This window comes from Anabas testudineus, chromosome 24 (genome assembly GCF_900324465.2).
Source record: "Anabas testudineus chromosome 24, fAnaTes1.2, whole genome shotgun sequence".
Taxonomy (NCBI): domain Eukaryota; kingdom Metazoa; phylum Chordata; class Actinopteri; order Anabantiformes; family Anabantidae; genus Anabas; species Anabas testudineus.
Window position 1 is genome coordinate 17,086,911 of NC_046632.1, and position 26,129 is coordinate 17,113,039.

At 41.8% G+C, this 26,129-nt stretch overlaps 1 protein-coding gene across 1 annotated transcript in view; it reads left to right on the forward strand.

Moving 5' to 3' along the window:
• Positions 1-4,854: 4,854 nt before the first annotated feature.
• Positions 4,855-26,129, forward strand: part of galnt14 (UDP-N-acetyl-alpha-D-galactosamine:polypeptide N-acetylgalactosaminyltransferase 14 (GalNAc-T14)) — a 115,708-nt gene continuing 94,433 nt past the window's right edge. The window contains exon 1 of the mRNA XM_026341864.1: positions 4,855-5,249. Coding sequence (XP_026197649.1) covers positions 5,064-5,249 — 186 coding nt within the window. The 5' untranslated portion in view covers positions 4,855-5,063. The remainder of the gene's footprint in view (positions 5,250-26,129) is intronic.

Sequence of the window (26,129 nt, forward strand, 5' to 3'; positions counted from 1 at the left end):
TGGGACGATGGGTGGGAGGGAGGGGGAGGGAGGGAGGGAAGAACTGGAGGAGGGGAGAGACCGCGGTCGTAACATCCTGCATCTGACCCGACGATTCTGGATCTGAGCTCGACGCCGCCCTGTTGACGTCCTGATTTCTTGCCCGGAACGTCTGTTTGGACTCGGCTCTGGACGAGGCCGCTCAGGGCCAGCAGGGGGCCCGGTGGCTGTTCGTGGGGCCACGTTCAGTATCGCATGTTCACACACACAGCCTTAACCCCACTCCACCGTCTTCAGAGGAAGGACGCAGCAGTGAGATCCAGTCAGTTGTACATCATGCACAGCTCCGCTGTTTCTCGCCACGGTTTCCTCCTCTTTGCTCACGCTCCTTTTTTTTTTCAGTACAGGAAGTTACGGAAGACGAACTGTTGTAGCGTTCAGCTGAACTGATCCGTTTGGATTCTCATTCAACAGAGTTAGTTTTTGTTGTTTTGTTTTTTTCCATTTCTTGGTCGCGGGTGAGGGGTCCAGCTCTATCCCACGTCCACTCCTCAGGTTGTCAACAAGGGGTTGGAGTATCAAACCTGTAACCCCGCCTTCCTCTTTCTTTTCTTTCCCGCCAACATTAAGGTCCATGCACAGCATCACTAAGTGTGCGTGGTACCAGCAACAGTGTATTTGTGCAAGTTTGAGTTGAGTTTGGTAATGTGAGGCAGTCCAAGGATGCTGTCGTGTTTAGTTCGATTCCTCTCTCGTGTGGCCGTCATGGTGATCAGCTCGGTTTTTACTGCTTAACCATGGTGTCATGGAGGACAATACAGCCAATCCCTGCCTCTGCTCACACGGACTGTTCGACAAATATTTAAAAAAATAACAAAACCACACTAATGGAGAGTCACTCAGATAAATCCTCTGTGTAGCAGATCCTTTTCTCCCTCTTTCCCTCCTTCTTTTCAGTTTACTTAGTGGTACTGTTCTTGATACATAAAGGGAAATACAACTGAATTTTTGTATTCAAATGAAGAGTTCGCCAAAACGCCATGATTTCATTTTAAAACCAGACACCTGAGTGTTTCTGCAGTCGTGGGTGATCAGTCAAGAGTGCTAAATTGAATGCAGAAGTTACTTACTACCCTTTTAATAGTTGTATAATTTCTTATTTTGTGTTTTCTGGGTAGTATTAGTCGTAATTTCAGTTGTATTTTCTACTAGTGAACTTGTCACTAAATCGAAGAGAGATGGGTTTGACCCACAGTCTAAATCTGTGATGTCATATTGATGCACAACACAAGTGAACTTTGGTTTTAAGGCTGAGAAATTAACCAAAAGCTGGTTAAACTGGAGGTGTTATACACCCAAAGCAAGAGAATTAAAAAAGCTTAGTAAAGTAAAAACTGCCAAATGTTAAGTTTAGAATATGGCTGGATTCTTAACTGGCCACTTCAGCAAGTGAACCAACTGTGATTGGTTCCTCATTAAAATAAACAGCTGATAGTGAAGCTTGTACTTTAGATATGATCAAATATGAATCCCAGTTCTTTTTCTGTTGGGCCTGTGGAGGTTGTGCATCTACTGACAGATTCAAACTATTGCTGCTCTCCAGAGTCTAAAGACGCCTCAGCTGGTGTTGGCTGCAGAGGTAACACGCGAATTCTCAAATGAAGTGGTTTTCCCTTTCCTCATCCATTTTTGTTTTGTCATCGTTTCTCACCCCTGCTCTTAATCAGCCTTCACAGTCTGACTGCTTGGACTTTGTGCTGTGCATATTGTTCAGTTACACGCCTCTCTTCCTTCTTCTCCTTAAAGGGTGTATTCAACCAAAATCAACTTTTTGTTTGTGATGGTGCAGAAGCTGACATTTTCCTCTTTACATTTTAATTTCTGTTTAATAACACAGCGCAGGTGCATATGAAGTACCGGGTGCAATTAGTTCGATCCAGGTGCAGGACTCTCCATTAAATGTGCTTTGCAGCATCACAAGGCGTGCAATGTGATAATGGTGAACTGTACGTTACTATTTGTCAATTAGGAGAAACATGAAGCAGTAGATATCCTCAAATGGTAGGAAAATTCACAAGTTATCTATTGTTTGCAAAAATAACTCGATAAAAGTTGATTCAGGTGGAGCACCCTTCTAACCAGACACCACTTAACTATGCTAATTCTTGTGCACAAGTTACCGTTTCTTCTCTCCCTCACCTTCCTCCAATGAGAACGCAGCGAAGGATTAAGGGAGTCTGGAGAAACGCCGTGGCTGGTTCTTATTTTGATATTTTGAAAACCTTGTTCCTTTTTTGAGTGCTAATGAGAAATTAAAGAAATTGAATATCTTTCTGTACCTTTTAAAAAAAACAAATTATATAACCTTATATCAGTTTGAGTTACTTACATCCTAGCATAGAGTGGCATATTTAGTTAAATGTATAAAAAAAGCAAGAACATAATTCTGTCCTATTTTCTCCTTTTAATTTTATCGTGTTCCATTTTCTGCTGAGGAAAATAAACTGGATTAGAGGATGTGCCGTGTGTGTTGATGCGTCTTTCTTTTTCCATATGTTATAACTTTGAAAGAGAAGCAGGTTTAATCATCATCCAATAATGGTTATTTGGCAAAAGGCTCATTGCTCATATTAAATCAGAATTATAAATCAAACTTTGGAGATCTGGAACATAGAAAAGATAAGCCACCGTTTCATGGTTGTAAAATATATGAAAGTTGTAGCACTGCCCCGAAACATTTCCTAGTAAACTGAAGAAAACCACACATCCTACAATACAAATGAAAATATAATTTACAAAAAACAGGAACACTGTAAGTGAAAGGGATGTGTATTCAAAATGACCTTAATCTGAGTAGTTGTGTGAGAAGCTGGTGCTGTTCCAGAAGTCAAGGATGAGATGTCAAACTCAACACTGAAGCCAACATGAAGTAGAAGTACATAAGTACTTATAGTAGCAACAAAATGTACCTTAAGTCTTAATAGTAGTAAGCAGTAGCATTACCTGATACTGACATACCATATAATATGTCATTTTCTGTTATGATACTATTAACATGTAACTGTAAACTTTAACTGTATACTGCAGGTATAAGTACTGCACTTTTTTGTACTTGACAGATGCTAAACTCATAAAAAGCTTCATGTCACTGGAACAAACTCAAACTGCTGAAGAGAAACTTCACATCAAGCTAATTAATGGGTGTAAACAGTTGCTTAGGACAGAGCCATGCTGCTAATTATTAACCAGAGTAAAACAGTTTTTATCTTTTTGGAAAGTCAGGTGAAACATATAGAGTAGATATAAACGTACAATGCAACATTTGTTAAAATTAATACATGAACCAAGAGATAAATATTAGATTTACCGTCATTCATAACATTTAAAAGCAGGAAATGTGTCATTTGAGAAGCTGGAATCAGGATCTTTGAGTATTTTTTAGTATTTTTGCTCTAAAAGTGACTAAAACGATGAATCACAGCCTGCGGCTCCTGTTTCATTAACTGACCTGAGGAACTATGACCTCGCAGCTCTTCTGCCACTGGCTTTGTTCACACTACTGTGGAAACACGGCTCTGATGTTCTTCCACCTCGGCTGATTGTAATTATAGTTCTTACAACAGGAACAGGTCACATCATCCTCTCCTGAAGCACAGTTACTCTGCACACACACTAGATGGTGCAGTGACACAGGAAAGACGAGCCTCCCTCCCTCGGGTTCTCCTCTCTCACACAAGTCCTTCTAGTTTTGTTCCACATGTTTTATTAATAACACTAAGATGGAACCATGTGCTCTGTTGTGTATCTGATCATTTATTAAAATAAAAGGTGGAATAACTCACAGCTCTCCTGTTCTCTTCACTCTGAACCTCTCATCTTCTCTCATCTTCTCTTCTATGTTTGTGATTTAGGATTTGTTCATTATCCTGTGGGTTCATCTGTTTTTATTCTGTCTCCTCTGTTCTGAATTGAGCCACTCTTGTTTCTTCTGCTGCACTTTATCCAACTACTTCTATGGTTTTATTTAAAGGTTATATTGACTCTGATTCATCTGCTTTTTCCTCACTTTAAAATTCAGCAGGTTTGGTTACGATACAGCTCTGACACACTAGAAGGACATGTGGTCTGTGGACAGTATTGAATTAACTTTATTATGAAGGAACAACAATGAATATTTTTCTGCTTCTCATTGATCTTTGCTTTGAATTGTTATTAAATTATTAATTTATGAAAGTTGCAGATTAATTTCCTTTTGATTGATCATTCTGCTTCTGTTTCCTTCTCTCTATTCTACCTCTTTTTATTTTACTCTACCTCTTTTTATTTTATTCTACCTCTTTTTATTTTATTCTACCTCTTCTATCTATTTTATTCTACCTCTTTTCTATTTTATTCTACCTCTTCTATCTATTTTATTCTACCTCTTTTTATTTTATTCTACCTCTTCTATCTATTTTATTCTACCTCTTTTCTATTTTATTCTACCTCTTCTATCTATTTTATTCTACTTCTTTTTATTTTACTCTACCTCTTTTTATTTTATTCTACCTCTTTTTATTTTATTCTACCTCTTCTATCTATTTTACTCTACCTCTTTTTATTTTATTCTACCTCTTTTCTATTTTATTCTACCTCTTCTATTTTATTCCACCTCTTCTATTTTATCCTCTTCTACCTCTTCTCTATTCTGTTCTATTCTATCTACGCCTCCTGACTTTCCTCGGGTGGTGGGGGGGTGTCGGCAGGTGGAGCTGCATGCTCTCCATCCAGACCTCCAGGGGGGTCCAGGACTCCCTCAGCCAAACGTTCACCGAGTCACACACGGACATGCACGCGCACCGACACGCGTGCACGCCCCCCCGGCCGTCAGGCGTGTCAGAGGAGCTCCCGTGAGTTGGGAGAGAGCGAGCGTGCGGGAGCGCCCCGCACCGCAGCCAGCGTCGGACCGTCGGCGGGACCGGGCGGACTTGTGCCGTGAGACTTTGAGACTGAACTGAGCTGGTTCCGTTTGTTTCTCGCTCCTGGAAAATGGGGTTCTGACAGAGTCCGGGCTGCGGGCGCCGCCGGCTTCTCCTGACCGGAAAATGAAGCGTCTCTGTCGGAAGCTGGCGGTGGCCGTGGCGGTGCTGGTGTGGCTGGGAGCGCTGGTTTACCTGCTGGTGCTGAGCCGGAGGAGGCTGCCGGAGCTCGGTACCGGAGCGGGAGCAGCGGGAGGAGGAGGCGGAGGAGGAGGAGGCGCAGCGGGAGGCGGAGAGACGGCGGACAACCAGGTGAAGTAAAGACGGGGACACCTGTCCACCTGTCCACCTGTGCTGCATAAAGTGCGGGAAAAAGATGCGTGATCCTCCCGCAGGGTCGTCAGACAGAGAGCTGTGGAGTTTTATAGATAATTTACTTTATAGAAAACTTCAATATGCTGCGTTCAAGTGGTCGATGATGTGTTTTAGGAAAAAGTAAAACTCTCAGTGAACCTGAAACTTAACGAGGTTCAGTGATGGACACGTTCATTTAAACAGCAGCAGCTGATCACACACATGTCTGCACAGTTTTATATCAGATCACATGTAAACGCAGTTAATTCAAACTCCTACAAGTTAAACCCACTAGTACTCTGTGTTAGTAGTTTTCTGTCTGCTCTGTGTTAAGGTTAAAATCCTCTCTGTAGTTTATTTTGGATCTGTTAGTTTTGACCACCTCACATCACAGGATCTTCTTATTCATACAGTCTCATGTTTAGTGACGCAGTGTGAAACTAGAGGAAACTTTGAATTGGAAAAAAAGTGTCTTTCCCATTATTCCCAGTATTAAACCCGTAACTCCTCTATAGGACTCTTATCTTATCATGTATAGAGTCGTTATCAGATTCTGTGGCGTCTTTGAAGATAATTAGTTCATTTCCACGCGGCGTGGTTCCTGCACCCTGTGCACTGCAGGACGTCTGCTCCACAAAGACCCGCAGCACGTTAACTGTGGCTGGAGGGGCTGAATACTATCGATCCCACCTCTCTTACCTTGTTTTATTGAACCATTAGAGCACACACACACACACACACACACACACACACACACACACACACACACACACACACACACACACACACACACACACAAATCATACAACAGTGGACAGATTCACATAGAAATACTGGGAAGTAAAAGGACGGTAACCACTAAATACCATTCTATGAATACTGGATTTAATATGAATCTATAAAAACAACTACAGACTTTATTTCTCTACATAAGCGTGAAAGTCGTGAACGTCTGTTACTTCATATTTACTTGTATCACAAGTTTCTTGCTTCGTCTACACTCTTGGCTAAATGCAGCCACCTCAGTGCACTGTGCAGCAAACAGTTTTGGATTGGAGGGGGTTCTATGCGTTTCTGTGTGTGGGAGAGCTGCTGCATATTCAGCTCCAAAACCCTGAGTGTGTCAAAGTGACAACTGTTATGTAGAGACAACAGCAATGCTGCAAAGAGCTCCACATAACCCATGAGAGCTCTCCACTCAGCTCGCTTTCCTAAAGCGTGCATGTTCTTGTAGTGGTATCTATGTGGAGGTGCTCTCTGACCCCCTCCTCCCGACAGCTCTGGTAATGGTGGCGTGTTATTCTGGTCCAGAACCTGAAGCTTATTCTGGTTTTGTTGTGTGTGTGTGCATCAGTTAAATGGCTCAAATGTAAAATGCAGATGTGTTTCACTCAGCAGCCGCGGTGTGAAAGCTTTCAGAGACGCTGCAGCATGAACACACTTCACTGCAGCCACCTGCAGCCAAACGCATGTGTGAACTCCTGGGACAGTCTCACTATGTGTGATCTGTTTTTGTCTTGCTACCATTGTTTTAAAGAATAGAGAAGTCTCTCTTAAATGTGAGCTCGAGATGTCGCTGTCATTCAGTCGGCTGGTCCACGTCTTTGGTCCAGACTCATAAACTGAACAGCTTCAGAATGGACGGCCATGAAATTCATGGTCCAGAGAAAATGAAACCTACTGACTGAGTGAACTCTTGACTTCCCCTCCGGTGTTTGCAGCAGTTTCCATACCGTTCAGCGGCTCTTTAAGTTCCCACCTAGCACCATAATCAGGTCACAACTTGATCCATGAGTCATCAGAGCAGATCTGTAATGACAGGAGTTCAGGGGTGTAGAGGTTTGATGTCGAGCTGCTAGAACCCGCTGTACAAACCTGTGTAGTGTTCGATTGGGCCCATGTGTGAATGAAGCAGCTCTGTGTGAGTGGAGCACTGTGATTTTCCAGGTACCAGGTTCCAGTCGGCTGAGAGAACGTCTGTGTGTGTGAAAGGACGACATCTGTACAACATCTCTCCAGACTTAGTCCACATATGAGAAAACATCTTGTTCGTAGAGCAAAGATCACGGTTAGTTCAAGTTTAAAGAGGAAACAGAAAAATAAGAGGTAATTTGTGAAATGGCTGCGACTGTGGTTAAATATTTGTGTAAAATAAAGAATCCAGTGAGTCCGAGAGTAATGACAACAAAAACAGAGGAGCCACACTCATTTTGAAACTTGCCATGATTTAGTTTGAGTAGGAGGTGTTTTTCAAACGTTGGATAATTCAGCCATTGAAGCTTAATCTGCTGTTTCTCTCATTGTAAGTTGACCTGGATAAGATCCTCAGCTAAATGCCTCAATATGAAATATGAAATGTAATTAAACTACTTCAGCTGAAGGGCTGGAAACAGCTGCAGCCACTTAGGCGATGTGGAGAATAAAAAAAAAAAGAAAGGACGGTCTTCTCTTGTGTGGACTTGTTCTGTGATGTGTGTGAATCTCGGTTCATTCAGATCATTTAGGTTTTCAAGTCAGGACACACATGCTGTAACACACCTCGCCTAACACCCTGCCAGATACAGACGTGCCAACTTAATCCTACAGTTTTTCACAGCCAGTATAAAACTGTAGGATCTTCAAGCCTGTCTTGAATAATCTTCACGTGCACACAGTCTGTTCTTATTCTGAAAAGGAAACAGAAAATAGTCTTATTCTTATTTATTTAAACATCAGAATCAGGGAGGTGGCACAGTGTTAATGACAGAAAAGACATGTGAGCCAGAAATAGTTTCAATAACACAGGGAGTGGTTCTGCTGGAACAGTGTGTGGATCTTTATTTCTACTCCAGGCTGCACAGATACAACACGTGGAACAGCAACATGTTCAACCAGACACCAGTAAATGTTTCTGAGATTATACTTGCATGTAATCAGATGTTGTTTACATGGGCTCTTACCCTCATTATTGGCCTAATTACAGTGTAATCATATTATTAATGCTCATGTAAATGAAGCCCGTGCTTCTGTTGGACATCTTGCAGGTGAGAATGTGCAGAGGTGTGTGTGTTTGTGTGTGTATGAGGCAGGTTGTAGCTCACGAACCTCCACTGGATAAAGGTCAGCTATGATAAATCTAATCAGCAGGCAGGTAGTTCTTATTCTGAAGGATGATATAGACCACATGCTTCAGTCTGATAGAAAAGTCGTCTCGTGCTCTACTGTGAGCTGCGTATTGCAGCAGAACTCGTGGCACTGTGCTCTATTCTACTGCTAATACATAGTGAATTCCTGTTCCTCGTAGGATTAGCCTGCACTCCTGTTTACGTAGAACAACAACTTCCTGTACATAGATTATTACTCCTGTACACACACGATCACACACAGACAACTTACAGTGGCAAGACTCATAAACCTAACCTTTTGGAAATTCATGGTTTCCTGTGTTAAGTTGTCATAAAATGATCTGAAACATTCTGATCTTTTACGTCTCTGTTGAGAACAACCATAAAACCTCAGACCTAGAGCTACTTGGACTGACAAAAACACTCAAACTTTTGAGTTTGCCCCAAACAAGAAGAATACGCTTACGTGAGCCATGTCTGTGCAAAAGGCTGAGACATGTCTACAGTTAGGCAATCTACAACTGTCTACTCTACCAAGAAGTGGGCGACCAGTCAAAATGACCCCAAGAGCACAACAAACACTTATTAGATTTATTATTTTAAGCATCTTTTATTTGTTAATACTCTTTGACTTTGATGAAGGTCAGGTCACATTTTAAAACCTTGAAATTCTAAAGGGTTCACATACTTTTTCTTGCCACTGTTTATAGCCCATCTGCATGTGCAAACCAAAATGGTATTTATTGGGCAGAGGCAGGGACACACACAAACACACTGACACACACTGTGAGAGCTTCTGCAGCGGCTTTGAAGCGGCGTGGTTGAAGTGTGCCTGTGTCCTCAGGCAGGTTGGCAGGGGGTCTTTATGGAGTTGCTGCCTTCAGAAGTCCAAACATGAGAGGAAACAATCTGTTGGTTCGTTGAATAATGAAGGACACTCTGCTGCACTGTGTGAACCTCTCTCTCTCTCTCTCTCTCTCGATCGACACTGCCTGGTGCCAGCACTATACTCACTCACTCGCTGTCGGCTTGTTGTGTTGTTAGTTTAGTCTCTCGACCGCGGCACAGCTCCTCAGACTTCACTTAAAAATCAGTTTTAAATGATCCAAACAGTGCTGATCATCAGCCCAGGACAGTGTTCAGGTAGTTTCAGGAAGTGTTTCATTCACAGCAAAATATTACAACACACGATACAAAGAAAAACAAGTTAATGACAGTTTTTAGACGTCTGTTCGATTTTTCAGTGATTAACATTTAGACCTGTTTCCTGTTCCACAGAGATGAACTGATTGAAATGTCTGGTTTCAGTTTTCATCATTTATCCTTTGTTCACCACCACAATGGATTTGAATTAAACAATCAAGATGAGCTTGAAGTGTGGGCTGTCTGTTTCAATTTAAGGCTGCACCTTGAAGGAATTATGGCAATTCGTATTCACAAACTCCAACTTTTAGTGACTTCAAATATTTTGACAGTCTAATATAATGATAAATTAAATTGTCAGTTTTAATACTTGATTAGAATTCTTTGCAGTCTGAAACCCGCAGACATCAGCAGGTCCTGAGTTTCTTCTCTGATGATGCTCGGCCTGGTCTTTACTGCAGCTGTCTTCACTTCCTGTTTGCTTCTGGCTGTTTTGCCTTCAGTTTTGTTTTCAGCCACAGAAATACATGCACAGCTCTGTTGAGGTGAGCGACTTGGCCATGGCTCAATGTTCCACTTCTTTCCCTTAAAGTCCTTGAATGATTTTACCGTCTGATGGATTCAGAGGAATCATGTTTTCAGGTTGTTTGTCTGACGAACAGATGACAGAGCTCTAGTGATATAAGGTCAAGGTCACTGTCGGCAACGCTATAACTCAGAAGCACCTGTGAAGAACTTCATTACATCTGTCACTTAGCTGCATAAACTATTATAGAATGAGTCTGAACAGATGCATCTAAACCACAGGCACAGAACTGCAGTGTGGTGATTCTAGTTGACTTAAACCAAACTGAGGGGAATGATGAGGGCGACATATTCGGGCCACGTTTGGACACAATGACTCGGTGCTAGTTGTAGAATATAGTTTTAAACATTAGTGTCAATATTAGAAATGTAAAACTCTACAGAAGATACTCTAACTGTAAAACATACTGCACACAGATCAATGTACAACACACATCGACAGCAACAACCAGCTGTTAGTGTCTATTAACACATTTGACTGTTAGATGTTCATTGAATATGTGAAGTGTAAAATCTGAGTGAATTTACCAGCTTGTCAGGTTCTGTTCTGTTGTTCTGGGCTCAGGTCTGGATGAACGCTGTGGCCAAAGTTTCAGGTCAAAATGAAACGATTCTGATTAAAGTAAAGTGGTGAAGTCTGCAGCAGGCTGGTTGACAGACAGGGTGAGAATGAACATCTCTCACTTCACCCCGTCTGTTCTATTTTTTCTTTTCCTGTGTGAATTTCTGCATGTGTCACTGTGAATGGAGGTTTTCAAACTCCCAGGCAACAAAAACAAAGTCAACTAAAGAGATTAAACGTAAAAAATCAAATCAGTTCTAATAATTTATTCCATTTTCTAAACCCATACATCTTAATCTCTTCTTACTTTGTAAACCTCTCTTTCCATTCCTTGATTTCTGTCTCAGTTTCTCTCTCTTGTTTCTCAAGGAAACATGATCGATGCTCCAATCGCTGTGCTCGCCTCGTGTATCACGGAGCCCAATCGCTCCACAGCGGCACGAGCACACACACACACACACACACACACACACACACACACACACACACACACACGTACCCTGCACAGCACTACAGTTCACATTAACACATGCACACAACCGCAGTTGAAATTATTCATTTCCCCATCATATGAAATGCAGTTATTGTTCCTTTCTCCTTCTCTCTCCCTATCAGGAGGTTTTCACATGGACAAGAGGAGAGGGAAATGAGTTTTCAGAACAACTATAACCAGCTCCCAGGGAGGGAATAATAATAATAATATTTTATATGAGGCTTTCTGTACAGCAGCGCCCAAAGGTTGGCTAACTAGACTGGCCTCTGGCACCAGGGGCCTCATTTGAGAAACACTCCTACCACGGGTGAAATGAACCTGACTGCGGTTCAACAGCTACGTCGGCTGATAAATCCCGAAACTCAGCTGTCAGTTTTACTCTGTTGCCAGTCGGATTCCATCTGTCGGAAGAAATACGAAGCATAACCTGTCGTGATCTGTCGTTTAATAGCAGAACATCAGCAGAAGTGAACATGGTCAGAAACCTGATCAAAGACACACGACTGTGGGGGTTTCACTGGAAAGCAGCAGCAGTAAATAATAAAAAGTATATAAGAAATAAAATGAGGCGGATGCATCAGATGTATTTTATAGAATCCAGGACATCTACCTGAAGCTGTCACTTCTGAATAGTGATCACAGCCTTATCCAGGGTGAGAGGTGACCAGACGACATGTTGTGATGAGGAAGTGAGAAGTTCCAGGCACCAAATCCTCTGATTTGTTGTTGTGCTCGTCTGTGGCTCTCAGCTAAATGAACAGTTGCTCTGATATTATACACAGACAGGCAATTTGCAATCACCGTTCCATTCCTGCATAAAGAAGCATGTTTCTCAAAAAAAGCACAAGAAAGTGTGTTTAGCAGTTTTCCCTCCTCGTCCCTTCCTTCTTTATAAATGATTCAGATGATTCGGAAAAAAAAAAAGAAAACAGCAAGAATCAGCATAAATGGATTTTTTTTTATAGTTGAGGATGCGGCATAATCAAGCATCTTTGACTGTGAAATTATCCAAGTACACTGTGTGTGTGCACACAGATAAACACAGGCGTGAAAGCAGCTGAGGACTCCAGCTCCAAGGTGCCGTCAGCCAGGGTCGGCAAGACGGTGTCAGTAAATCGCAAACGCAACCGCGTTGAAACTGCATTAATATAAATTCAATTTAGGTTATGTTGAAGTGAGCGTCATGTATGAAAGTCTGTGTGTGAGTGTGTGTCTCGAGTTGAACTACATGTAAACAAGCATTCATAGAAAATGAACTGTCAGTGACCGGGTGTGCTCTGTCACGCTGCACAACACTTTTCTTCAATGGTTTGTGGGAGTTTGACAGAGACAAAAGGAGAGACGGTGTCCTGGATATTTAAATAATCGATTCAGGGGTATGGGAATATTTTATTGACCTGCTTTACAGGGACCAGAATTTGGGTCCCGTCTTACTGCCACAGATCTTCAGTCTCAGAGTGAATGACCACGTTTTGGATCTAGTTATTCTGGTATATTTAGGTCAAGACTGGCTGTTGTCACGTGTCGCTCTCATACGGTCTTATCTCTTGTGGAAAATAATAATGAATGTCTGGTTTGGGTATGTTTTCACAGTTAGACAATACGGAGTGATTCAAACACGATGCACACTTTGATCCAGAGTGAATGAGATTGTACTGGCTGAGTTGTGATCCATCAAGAGGGGATGCAGTAGAAGTGGGTGATACAGACGTGAAACTACATCATGACATCAAACAGTGGAGTTTCTCACGTAGTATTACTCTCTGACTCCTCAAAATCTAATACAACGTCTCTATTTCTTGTTGTAAAAGGACCTGAGACGGGTCTTTGTGTCCAGGCTTTATATTAAGAGAGTAACACTGTGTCCAAAGTAGCATCAGTGCTCTATTGGCAGCTCTTCCAGTGTGCTGCGTTCAGGTGCAGGGAAAGTGTAGGTCCTCTGGGTTAGTCTCATTTGCAATACTAACATTGCAGTGTGTACTCAAACATCTCATCCTGCAACTACAATATATTTTTTGTGACTTTCATCACAGGGAGACAACGTGGTGATAGGATACGGCACAAATACGTCTGATTTAAACATCTGGAGTTTGGAGGGAAGATATCTGATTACTGTCCATTTCCATGTAAACACCAAGTCTGATACTTTGCCTTAACCTGGTTATTTCTGTGAATGTCAACAGAGAAAAGGATAGTGAGTGTGTGAGTGTGTGGGGGGTGGGGGGGGTGGGGGGGGGGGGGGGGGAGGTTAAAGGAGTGAGTGTGTGAATATGGCTGTCATTGTCTATCGTCATTTGTGTATGCGCATGTGCTGGTGTGAAAATTGTAATTCTCACCTTGATGCATGTAGGATTGAGCCATCAATCTAGTTTATAGAGAGCAGAGGGTAAAATGAGGATAAAGCGAGTGGGGGACAAAGATAACAGAGTAGGAGAGAGGGAGAGGCAGCGGTAAAGAGGAAAGTAAAAACTGAGAGACAAGTGAGAACGAGCCAAGAAAAGGGAGAGAAGACCAAGACAATGACAGGAGAATGGAAAACATGATGACGAATAAGAGAGGCGGCAGAAAAAGAAAAAGTAGAGCGTGATGCAAGATGAGAAAGAGAAAAAAATGGAATAAAGACAATGAAAAAAGAGAAAATATAGAAATCTAGAGGTGGTAGGAGGGAAAGAGAAACAATAGGATGGAGAGAGATGTGCCAACACACACACACACAAACACACACACACACACACACACAAACAAACACACAAAACAAGAACAACAGCGAGACGACAGGGAGCAAATGAACTGGTTTAAAGCAGACAGAGTACAAGCTGTTTTCGCTGTCGCCAGTCATTTGTGCTCAATGTGTCATTTCTCCACTCAGAGCCAGTTACAGCCAGCGTCTCTTGTCACTGCCTCTCTTCGCACAAACTAGCATCACGACTGCTGCAGAAACGAACGGGGAGAAGATACAAGATGCCGCTTAGCACAGGATAACCACGACTGGGTGTCCAGCCTCACACTTATGTATTTAGTGATTATTTCTTCTTAACACGAGGGACTGAGCCCCCAAGAGACCCCGGTCACTGAGGAGTGCCGTTCCCAAACTAGGAAATATGAAAATTAAAATTTCTAACTGGGCTGCGTCACAGTGAGAGTGAACCAGGACCAGGTGATAAACAGGATGACTGTACCAGCTTATCTTATTTACAGTTGATCTATTTTTGTTCTAGAATTTCTCCAGGTCACAACTTTAAACTTTTATTGAAGCTGTAAAATTTAATATTAAATTAAGGTCTTATTTCTCAGGAAAGTTCCTCAGTCTGCAAAGGTTCATGTTACATCTACGTGGATAAATGAGCAACTTTAAGACAGAATCAATTCAGCAGTCGATCCCAAGTCAATTCTCAAACCAAGTCAGTTCATTCCCTCTCAGATAAAAGTGTCAAACTCTGATTTCTGTTCTCAGAGCTGAAGTTAATTCCACTGCTGCGTTCTTAGAAAGTCGTGCTGCTTCAAAACCAAGTCTCTGTGCTGTGGTGCTGTCGTTGTAGTTGACGTCCTCACCGTTGCACTTTCTTGCTGTCAGTATTGTTGTTGTTGTCGTCGTTGTCGTTGTTGTCGTCGTTGTCGTCGTTGTCGTTGTTGTTGTTGTTGGTGTTGGTGTTGGTGTTGGTGTTGGTGTTGGTGTTGTCGTTGTCTAAGAGCAGATACATCCTCTCCATTAGCAGTTAATCTTCCGGCCAAGAGAGTGAAGAAAGCAATATTACCACGAGGATTTAAACAAGCACTCTTCTATCTTCCTCCTCCTCCTCCTGTTCAACTCCACTCTGAAAACTCAAATCTCCTCTGCAACACACACACACACACACACACACACACACACACACACACATAGAGTAATGTGGATTCTCTGACTGGTTTTGCTGCTTGGGGCCAATAAAAGAAAGGATTAGATTGAAAGCTCTAAACTCTCCACACACCTCTAACACACACACACACACACAGTTGGCGTTGAGACATTTAATAAGATCTGTGTGTGTGTGTGTGTGTGTTGTCACAGATACGTCTCCATTATTAGTTTTTATTACTCACTGAATCATTTTTACTCATTTACTTAGTTACAGGGTTGAAAAATACCAAAAATATATTTTCTATGTTTCTGAGGCTGATGATATGCAAAAATAGTAGAGAGACAGAGAAAAGGAAACAAAGGAGGAGACAGAGAGAAGGAGACAGAGGAGGAGACAGAGGAGGAGACAGAGGAGGAGACAGAGAAGGAGACAGAGGAGGAGACAGAGGAGGAGACAGAGAAGGAGACAGAGGAGGAGACAGAGAAGGAGACAGAGAAGGAGACAGAGAAGGAGACAGAGGAGGAGACAGAGGAGGAGACAGAGAGAAGGAGACAGAGGAAGAGACAGAGGAGGAGACAGAGAAGGAGACAGAGAAGGAGACAGAGGAGGAGACAGAGGAGGAGACAGAGGAGGAGACAGAGGAGGAGACAGAGAAGGAGACAGAGAAGGAGACAGAGAAGGAGACAGAGGAGGAGACAGAGAAGGAGACAGAGGAGGAGAACGAGCACATTTTGTCTGTCGTCGCTTCTCTTAAGTTTGTTTTTATTCATGGCTTTTGCAGAGGGTGAATTATTGCTTTGCTTCCAGACTGCTTGCTCTGCAGTGTTTACTAAGCATCCCCCATCACACACACACACACACACACACACACACACACACACACTGTGCTGGGCATTTATATTCACTAGTGAAGGTAGGTTTTGTGGGAGTAGGTGAGGAATTCTGAACAGCTGTGATTGGATAAACAGTTTCCCAGTCTGCTGCCCACTGGGAGATCTGTATGAATGAGAGCAACAACAGCTCCAGAATTGTTGATGTGCTGTTTTATATTTTAGAGGAGAGAGGCAGCATCCTGCTTTTCAGGAGGGAGTCAGTGTGTTGGACTAGAAAAGTTACAGAAATACAGTTTCAAACTGATTTAGGGACTTTTCAGACCCCTTCAGAGACGATTCCAGGGACTTCTTTAGTGTTTATTCCTGTAGCTGTGGCTCCGTCACTGTTTATCATGTGTGCTGCAGCACATTCAACTGACCAATCAGCAACCAGGAAGAAGTGAGCTGTAAAAGGAGCCAGAACAATCATTTATCATCCCTGTTGCCTCATTATTTGTTGTTCAACTTAAATTAGAACTAAACTGAACGTTGCTGTTTAGATTTAGGTTTAATTTTGTTTATGAGTTAATTCTAATGTTTGGATTCATTTTAATTATGATGATGATGAGTTCATTGATGTGATGATAGTTTGTATGTTTTAGCTGCAAAAAACATTTTTCATACCAAACAAGCATAAGTGTAAATGATGAAGATCATTAATTATATATATTATTTATGATTATTTAAATTTAATTGTTCCCCTTCAGAAAACAAACTTCATCAGCGTCGTAGTATCACATACGAAGTCATTACCTGTGCTTTATTTCCTTGTATGTCTGTGTTATAAAGTTGGGCACAGGAATCCTAGAAGGTGCTGTTCACATGTTTTTTGCAGTAGATTATCTTGGTTTGAACTTTGCCACTTGCCACATGGGGTCAGATTGACCTGCTACTGGAGCTCTGTGGAGGAAAAGAGCAGTGTCTAGTTAACATAGTCGAGTGTTGGTGGTGAATATTATGTAGCTGTAATTTAGTAACAAAAAAAGTGCTAAATACAAACATAGAAATGAAATGTATACCTGCTCAGACACATACACACTGTTTAGTAGTATAGAGCTGTAACTACTGACTATTAGTCACATGACTGACATCATATCAGCAGTAACATGAGCAGGTAATAACAATCAGCAGCTCAGTGCTTTATTCGCTCACTGTGTATTTCTTGCATCTCATCAGTGTGAAGGGTAAAATGTGCATCTGTACAAGGTAACGTTTAAATTACATCCCATCTGTCGCCTCATACATATGCATGCAGAACTCACACACAGAGGAAACGGCCTTGCTCGTTTTTCTCTATAGTTTTGAGCTGAGTTGAACAGAGACAGAGTCGAGCAGAGCTGTGAAGAAAAATACTTGAAATTCAAGGAGAATTTTAGATGTTAACACCTACAAACATTCTCCCTCTCCTGGTTTCTCTCCTCCTCTCTCTTCCACTCGTCCTCCTCTCTCTCCGTGTGCTTTATGGTGGATGCTTTCATCCCTGACTCTTGGCTGTACTATGAATATGTGATGTGATCCTCTATTGATCCCTCTGGGGAAACTCTCCCCCGTCTCCGCTCTGCCGCCTCCACATGGAGGTCAGGGGTCAGAGGTGGGGATCAGCTACACAGTAGGCACAACCTTGATTCAGATTCAGCTCCTTGCTTGACGGCACCTCTGCTGGACTGTGAGTCTTGTTTGAAGAGGGAGCAGGTTTTGATTTGTTGAGTTCATTTTGCCTAAAAATGAAGGTTTGAATGGATAATTTTATGTTTCTGTGGGTGGATTATTCTGAATGAAGATGTGTTTACGTGTTTGTGATTAATCAGATTTTAATTTTAAGACTTCAAAAATCTATTTATGCTTTCAGAATTGTCAAATACTATGTGCTGAGTTCAAAATGAACTTTTTACTCACAGGCCAAGGTATCTGGTAGACAAAAAAATATACTGACCAAGAATATTTTGTACCAGCAAAAAAAATAAATAATAAAACGCCCCTTTGTCTCATATTCATTCATTTCAATGTTATGTAGAGATAATTTTGTATTTTGTTGAAACAAACCTCAAGATTAGAGAGTAATATAAAGTAATCACATTTAAAAGCCAGAACTGAACTCACCCACACTCTGTAGGGTTCCTAAATGCCTCACACACAGGCATCTCTGAAACGTTTTATTATAAAATTGTTTTGCTACAAACATTTAACCGTTTGCATTGTGGAAAGTCTTAACTGAGTGTGTGACCGTACTCAGAGAACCTTTATATCTCTGTGCTGTGGTGGGATCGTCCATGTTGGGTCAGTGCAGCACACGTCTGTGCTTTTAAAAGATGGATCAGTATTGCTGTCAGAAAAAAAAAAAAAAAACCCTGACCTTGTCCTATATTTGGAAATAGATTTAGAAAACACACACACACACACACACACACACACACACACACGCACACGCACTGCATACCACCCAACAGCTGTCAGACTAATTCCACTGCTTCCATGTTTCATTCCACCGCTGGTAGATTTCTGCTCCAGTGGAGAGTTCAGAGTCTGTGTTATGAGATAGGACATGTGCTGTATTCACAGAGACCTACACGAAATAAACAGTTTCATTCAGGAACATCTGAAGAACGATCAAGAATAAATCAGACCCATAATAAATTAAAGAGCTTCGGCACAGTTTGTAATTTTTTAATTACCTGATGAGACGACAGCTCAGAGGCAACTCGTCAGTTTTCAGTTTCCTGTTCTGTGACTGTGATTGAGTGGATGATGCTTGGGAGACATACAGACATGAAAACATTAGCACTGAGATAGAGCTGCATCGAACTATTATTTTGTGCTTGAAAAATCACTCGAATGATCAAAATAATCAAAACAGTTTTGATGATTCATAATTTAACGTCTTAATCTTATTTCACTGAATGTTTTGATCAAACAAATTATGTTTATCTGCAGAAATTACTACATGTACATTAAATACACGTTTGAAATCAGTCAGTGTTGTTATGATTGGATTCATTCATGTGTGTCAACCAGACAACCATCTCAAAGAAAATGTGGTACAGAGGTGGAAAACGTGAGCAGCAGCTCAACGTATACATATACATGCTATGCTTGGCTGTTTCTAGACCATTAGGAGGTCAGTGAAACTCTGCATTCTATACCCTCAAAGACTGCGGGGCTTTGATAAGTCGAACCAGGCAAATTCAGATGTACTGGTGTCAAAGATCTTTTAGAGTCCAATAATCAAAACTAACACTTCTGTTTAACAAACGGTTCCATCAACACGCTCTGCATTCGAAAAGAGCCAATCACGCAGCAGTACACAAGTCTATCTGTATGTTTAGGGAGTTGTCTTTGTGTGTGTGTGTGTGTGTGTGTGTGTGTGTGTGTGTTGGGGTCATAGACAGAGACGTATGAGCTGGAACAGAAAACAATGTAGAAACCAAACAAGCAGCGCTGCTGCAGGGAGAGATCTATACACGCCCTTAATTGATGAGCGAGCAGTGTGTGTGTAGGTGTGTAGCTACACTCGCTTGTGTATGTGAGACGGAGAGGGAGGAAAAAGTGTTCATCTGTGTGTGTGTGTGTGTGTGTGTGTGTGTGTGTAGTATTGACGTTGTGCTGCTCTCTCCAGACCTGAGCTCAGTGAGAGCTGAGCCCCTAACTTCAAATAAACAGCAACCACTTCACACAGGATGAGAGGAGGAAGGTAACACAAGAAGGTAGAAATAAATGAAGGGAGAGGAGAGAGGAGTCAGTGTAGGATAACAGAGGAGAAGTGATGATGAGGCGACTTCAGGACTTGACAGGAAAGGAGAAAGACAAGGAGATGAAGTGAGAATGGAGGGATGAAGAGAAGGAGCAGGAGGAAACGAGTGGGAGAAGATGGAGAAGTGAGAAACACACATTTACTCAATGTAGCTGATGTGAACACGGTTTAGTTTTTTAATCTCAGATGAGCAACGACGCGTTCAAGCACAGAACAGAGATAACTACAGAGAGAAATACTCCGATTAAAGTACAGCTGCTGCTGCTCGGTGCACGGTTCACACGTCTGGTTCAGACCGTGCAGGTGTTCTGTTTGGACCGGCTTCACTTAAAGTTTATTAGTATTTTAGTTTAGTAAGACTTTAGTCCCTCTGATGGCTTTTTACATTCTCCTTCACTTGTTCTGTTTCTGTGAGCGGTCTAAGGACTTGGTTCTGGAGACCACCCCGCAGGAGAGCTCCCCCGAGAACTCCACACCGTCAATGGCTTTTCAGTAGAAACGCTGAATTGACGTAAGCCGGGCCGCAGTCGGTTGCATTTATGTATTCCTGTATCGATTCGTGGTGAGTTCATGGGCTCTTGTAATATCCAATAAAATGTGAATTCTCAATGTTCCTGGCAGCAACACAGTGAGAAATGATCACACAGCTGCTGTTGTTCTCTCCGGGGAGCACGGCGGACACGGAACTAAAACCAAGATCTATAAAAGGCACCTTTGAAACAGCATCACCTTCTCTGTCATGTAGGATCAGGGAGTCGGAGCACGAGCTCCTTCAATGTACAATTACACACGACGGCCTAATGTCAGATGAACTCTTTGCAAGTCTAAGTCTAATTTCCACTTGACACAAAACAGATACTGTAGTTTGATGTGATTATGCTGATTGTGAGATCATCATCCTGCTGAAAGAAGAAGACTACAGATGTTTTAATGGATGATCATGAACTTTACTTTAAAGTATAGTTTTGTATATTTGTTCTGTGTGAAAGAGCAAAAAATATATATTTATGTCTCTAGAAACCATCATGAGGTTTGAGGACTTTTGTTTTCAGATGTGTATTTTTGGACCTATGTTAATTTAAAAATACCTAAAAAATAGTTTTAACAGTCACAACATTATCCCAAGACAGCAAAATATAAAATGCCTCAGTCGAAGTCAACGTTGGATTTTATCTCTGATCACTGTGCAGTTTTTGTCCGTTCCACCCTGATTAAAGCAGAAAGTGAAACGCTGATCAATCGTTTCCTGTCGCTGTGTCTCCTCCGCTTTGGTTCATCTTCAGTGAGCTGGACTAGAAAGGGCCGACGCTTCCCAGGGCCGCTCTGATGCTGATCTGAGGATCTGAAGTCTCAGTCTGACAAAACAGTTTCACGGGATAACAAGATAGTTAGTCGTGACCCGAGGATAACAAAAGTTTGATTCTTAGTTTTTGTGCCACAAAAACTAATTGGAAGCTGGAGATAACAGGATGAGACACGTGGAAGCTGTTAGATATGTATTTATTGAAACACAGTGCAGTGTCTGACCTGTTCTGGATTCTTGTCTCCTGTGTGTTTTTCAAATCACAGATTTCAGGATCAGTCTGTGCTGCATAATGCTGTGTGCAGCACAGACTGCATGTAATGATATTACTGATACTGATACACGACCGAGTCTCTGGGTTTAATTGTCCTTTGAAAACACAAAAAGACATCAGAGAGGAATATGAGCTAATGGAGACATCACACTATTGTTGCCACTTACACACAGTTATTAGATCACAGTGCAGGGTGTGACGTGTGTGTGTGTGTGTGTGTGTGTGAGGTCATTGTTCATGTGCTGCACGCAGAATGGAGAAAATAAAGACACTTCACACACACTGCATACATGATTTATGCCTTAGATATAATGGGTGATTCATCATCTGACCGGGGCACATACACGAGGGATAGAGAGGCGCAGAGTACCGTGGTTTATCAGAAGTAACAGCAGCAGCAAATTGAAAACTTGATCTGTAATGTCAGTTTTTTCTCCAGCTGCACAGTTCTTGTCTCATTTCTTGTTGGATGCTCATTAGCTGCTTCTCTCTACCAGCCACACAAACACTCAGCACTCAGCACGTCGAGACTTGTTCATTAATCACCGGGTTGGTCGTTCGATCCTTCGTCGTCCTCTCCACAACGGACAACGGCTCCTAATGGTTAAGACGAGGTCCCTGAATAAACTGAACAGCTGAGTGACACGTGGTTAATTCGACAATTCCATTTAGAAAAGTCTGTTTTCAAAGAGCCGGTGAAAACTAATCCTGCCAACACTGATCAGTACGGACACTAACACACTGACACTAGTACCAGGAGTGATACCTTGTTTATATTTATATTGTGTTAATCACTGTGACCGGTACAGAAAAATAAATCAGATTAAAAGACGTCAGTGACCAACGTGTGTTCAGTCTGATTTCATGCACACGTTTCTTTGCAGGTAGTGACGGTGTAGGAGAGATATTATTATTATTATTATTATTATTATTATTATTATTATTATTATTATTATTATTATTATTATTATTCTCAGAGGTGTAAATGGATATTGTGACGTCGACAGCATCGATAACACTCTCCGTCCAGTCTCCTTGTTGTGTATCATCCTTTACTGTTGTACTAATACCACTAGTGCACTAAGCCCGGACGTAATAACAGCACTTATGTTGACTTGAGTGTTTGTCTTTAATTTTCTCTGCTCTAGACCTTTTTCCTTCTGTTTAAATTGGATTTAAACCAACAATTGTGCTGTTATAACAGCGGCAGGTTTTAATGCAGCGATTACCTTCTGTCCCGTGTCCTGTCCTCCACACCTCGCTCTATCTTTCTCCCTCTTTCCTTTTGTCTCTCTCTCTTTTTACCTCTGGTGCCTTTTCTCCAGCATGAGCTGTCAAGCAGGACGTGGCGACCATGACACCCCGACTGTGTGTGTGTGTGTGTGTGTTCAGGCATCAGCTTTCTCATTATGATTCCAAATGTATCAGTCTGTCTTGTCTGGATGAATTAATAGGTTCCTTGGTGGTTTGGCTCAACACAGACTCTGTCTCACACACAGACACACACATTGTTTGTCCAGCGGTTTGTGCTTCAGGTTCATTAATTGAATGTCTGTGTTCATGTAAGCGGCCGTGAGAGGCATTGAGAGGATGTCACGGTGCATTAGGAAGACAAGCTCTGTGTGTGTGTGTGTGTGTGTGTCTTGTAAATAGGATGGAATCCAGAAGACCTTGAACGCAGCCTCTCCCGAGCTCCTAGCGAGACGAGAGGCAAACAAATCTTACAGAGAGGCGAGAAGGCCGCAGGTGTGTGTGTGAGACTCCGACAAGCTTAATCACACCCCGCCCTCGTTGTCTGGCTCCTTCTCTCATCTCATTTCCTCTTCTCTTTCAGTCCTTTTCTCATCCATGTTTCTCTCTCCTTTCATTTCCCCTCATTTTCTTCGTCCTCCTCTTCTTGCCCTCCACACTACCTGTTCACTCTTTCCTCTTCCCTTCATTCCTTTCCTTATCGTGATTCCTTCATCACCTCCTGTCTGAGTTCTGTTCCTCCTCTCCTTCGTCTTCACTCTTTTCTCCTCTTTCTCTTCCTCTCTCTTCTCATTTTTTCATACTGTTTCTTTTTTGTATTCTTTCCTTCCTATTTCCTTGGTGCCCATCATCTTTCTTCTCCTCTTCCTCCGTCTCCACCTGACAGCTTCACTGCTAAACTACAGCTATTTGCCTCAAGTGAAAGTGAGAAAGAGAAAGTGGACAGGGAATGGGGGGATTTTCTTTTCTCCCCTGTTTGTTCTCTGTCCATCTCTTCTTGTTTTCTCTCTTATTAAATTTTCTCTCACTCCTTGTGTTGCTGTTTACTTCCTGTCTCTACTCCACCACCTCCTCTCACTATTTATTCCTTGTTATTCTCCCTGTTTCCTCTATTCTCTATCATTCCTCTTCTTCCACTCTCTCCTTCCTTTATCTCTTCTTTCTTCTCTCATTTCACATTTTCTCCACTTCTGTACCTTTCGTTGTTTTATCCTCTTCCTGTCTTTCTCTTTCTCCATCTTCCTTCCTTCCTTCCCTCTCTTCTGTATTCCTTTCCTCCTTTTTTTTTTTACCTCCCTCTGTCCATATATCCCTCCCTCTTGTTCTTCATGCTTCGTTGTTACAGCCACCAGGGGAAGAGCTATCTACACAGACTAACACACACACACACACACACACACACACACACACACACACACACACACACACAGTCTGACTCCCAGCCCTCTAATGGCCCCATTTAGACAATGTGTCGCATCAGCAAGTCGTATGGCTGAATAATGAGGAGAGAAGAAAGAGGAGGAGGAAGTCGAGAGACGATGAGGAGGAGTGTCACTCGTTTTCCACATCCCTCCATCTCGACTGCTGCTTTACTGTAAATGTTATGTTGCACAAACCACCGGCGCTGTGACCGTGTGTGTGTGTGTGTGTGTGTGTGTGTGTGTGTGTCATTCACCTAAACTAAGTGTCAGTATGTGTGGTCGTTGTGGAGAAATATGGCTTCCAGTGTTTCAGCTGAAGTTCCTGTTATGTTTATGATGAGGCAGAAGAGAGAGAGGGTGATAATGTACGTTTTTCGTATCGCTCGCCCTCAAAGGAACATCTCCTCTCTCTCTTTTATGCATTACACACTCCCTCTCTCTCAAATGACACCTACACTCATAAAGGATACACACACAAATGATTTTACTCCCTCAGTCTTTCACACACACACACACACACACACACACACACACACACACACACTTCTCCCTGCATTAAAATGGGCATCTGCACTGTCTCATAAATGAAACACACTCTTTTAAACAACACACACTCAGCTGTAGCTCTATTTTTTGGAAGTTGTTGCCACCTTGTGTTTTTTCTCCACCAGATGTTAAAAGCTGAACAGGATTTATGTACATTAACGTTTCATATCTCATTTTATAACATTTATATTTTCTATTTGCAACAAAAGAGACAGAACAACATGGAGGACTGACTCTCAGTGTAGCTCACCTTGTTTCTGCATGATTTCCTGACTGCATGGTTGCCTGTTGATGCCAAAGCATATTATTATTTTAAATGATTCCATGTGACCATATTCACTGTAGCAGGATTTCAAGTGGTCTGAGCTCAGAAATTCATCACATTTACTTGTGTGAAATTAAAAATGGATAAGTCTCTTTTGAAATCTTATCCCATTGATATGTACAAGGACACTCTGACATTTAAGAGTGAGCTGCTGGAAAAGAAAACAGCTATTTTAACTGTAAGGAGCGACGTAATTCTCAGTATTCTGTTCACAGCATCCACGGTTTCTCATTATTTCTCTCGTGTGGCTGATTTTCCACCAGCAAAAAACCATGAATGCAGCAAAGTTTAGCATCCAGTCATCAGTTCCCAGATGTAAAAATGAACCGAATTCACACTTTTCATGTAGTGATAATGACAAAAATAAAAACAAAATAGATAAGCAGGTTTTTAAGTCACGAGCTGAAGTGAGTGTTTGACTTGAAGATAAAAACCTAAATCTAATTTCTTATGTTAGAGATTTAGATGAACCCTGTTTGGTGTGAGTCAGTGTACATGTTTGTTTCATAGCTCAGTTTCTGTTTTGTTTTGTTGTTGATACAGTGATTCATTAAATTATGAACAGACTGGAAATCTCAAATGATTGACCTACACTTTGTACTTTGCATTTAAAACAGGTTTTCTTAATGATACAGATTCCAAACAATCAGAGACGTGTCGGCTAATGCATCTGCTAGAACAACCTCCATCTGCTTCCTGGGTCAATTGGTCAGAGCAGCATCAACGGGAGGATCACTTCATTTAAAGTTGGATCAAAACACAGAGTTAATCTAATGAAGTTCATTGTTAAAGTTCCCTGTCTGTGTTCTGGAGAACGCTGCTGTTGGCAGGAACATGGAGAACATGCAAACTCCACTCAGAAAGGCACCCGGCCGACCCGTGATTTGAACCCTTCTTGATTTGAGGCGACGCTCATTATTAAACTACTTCTCAGTTTATTGTCTGAGTGTTTTCACATCAGGAAAACGAGAAAAAAGCAAAGTGAAAAGAACAAAAAATGTTCCGGCTACAACGGCAGAACCAGCGGGATAATGAGCATTTGATTCACTCGACTGTTTTACACAAAACCACACATCAGAATGACTTTTAGCATTATTTACCAATCAGTCACTGATTCTTATGTTTGGAGACTGACTGAATGATGATGATAGCCACAACACAAGCAGGTTAAGTTCACAACAATAATACAACAATAAAAAGTTTTTTATTAAAATAAAAATGGAAATGCTGCATAACGTCTTCAGGACTGAAACTAATTGATTTAAGTTGTTATTAATATTTATGGAGGCTGCTGAGGGGGTTGTTACACCTCCAGTGTCTGTAAACACCAGAGGAAAACTCTCTGCTTTAGTTATATTTGTGTATTTAGGTC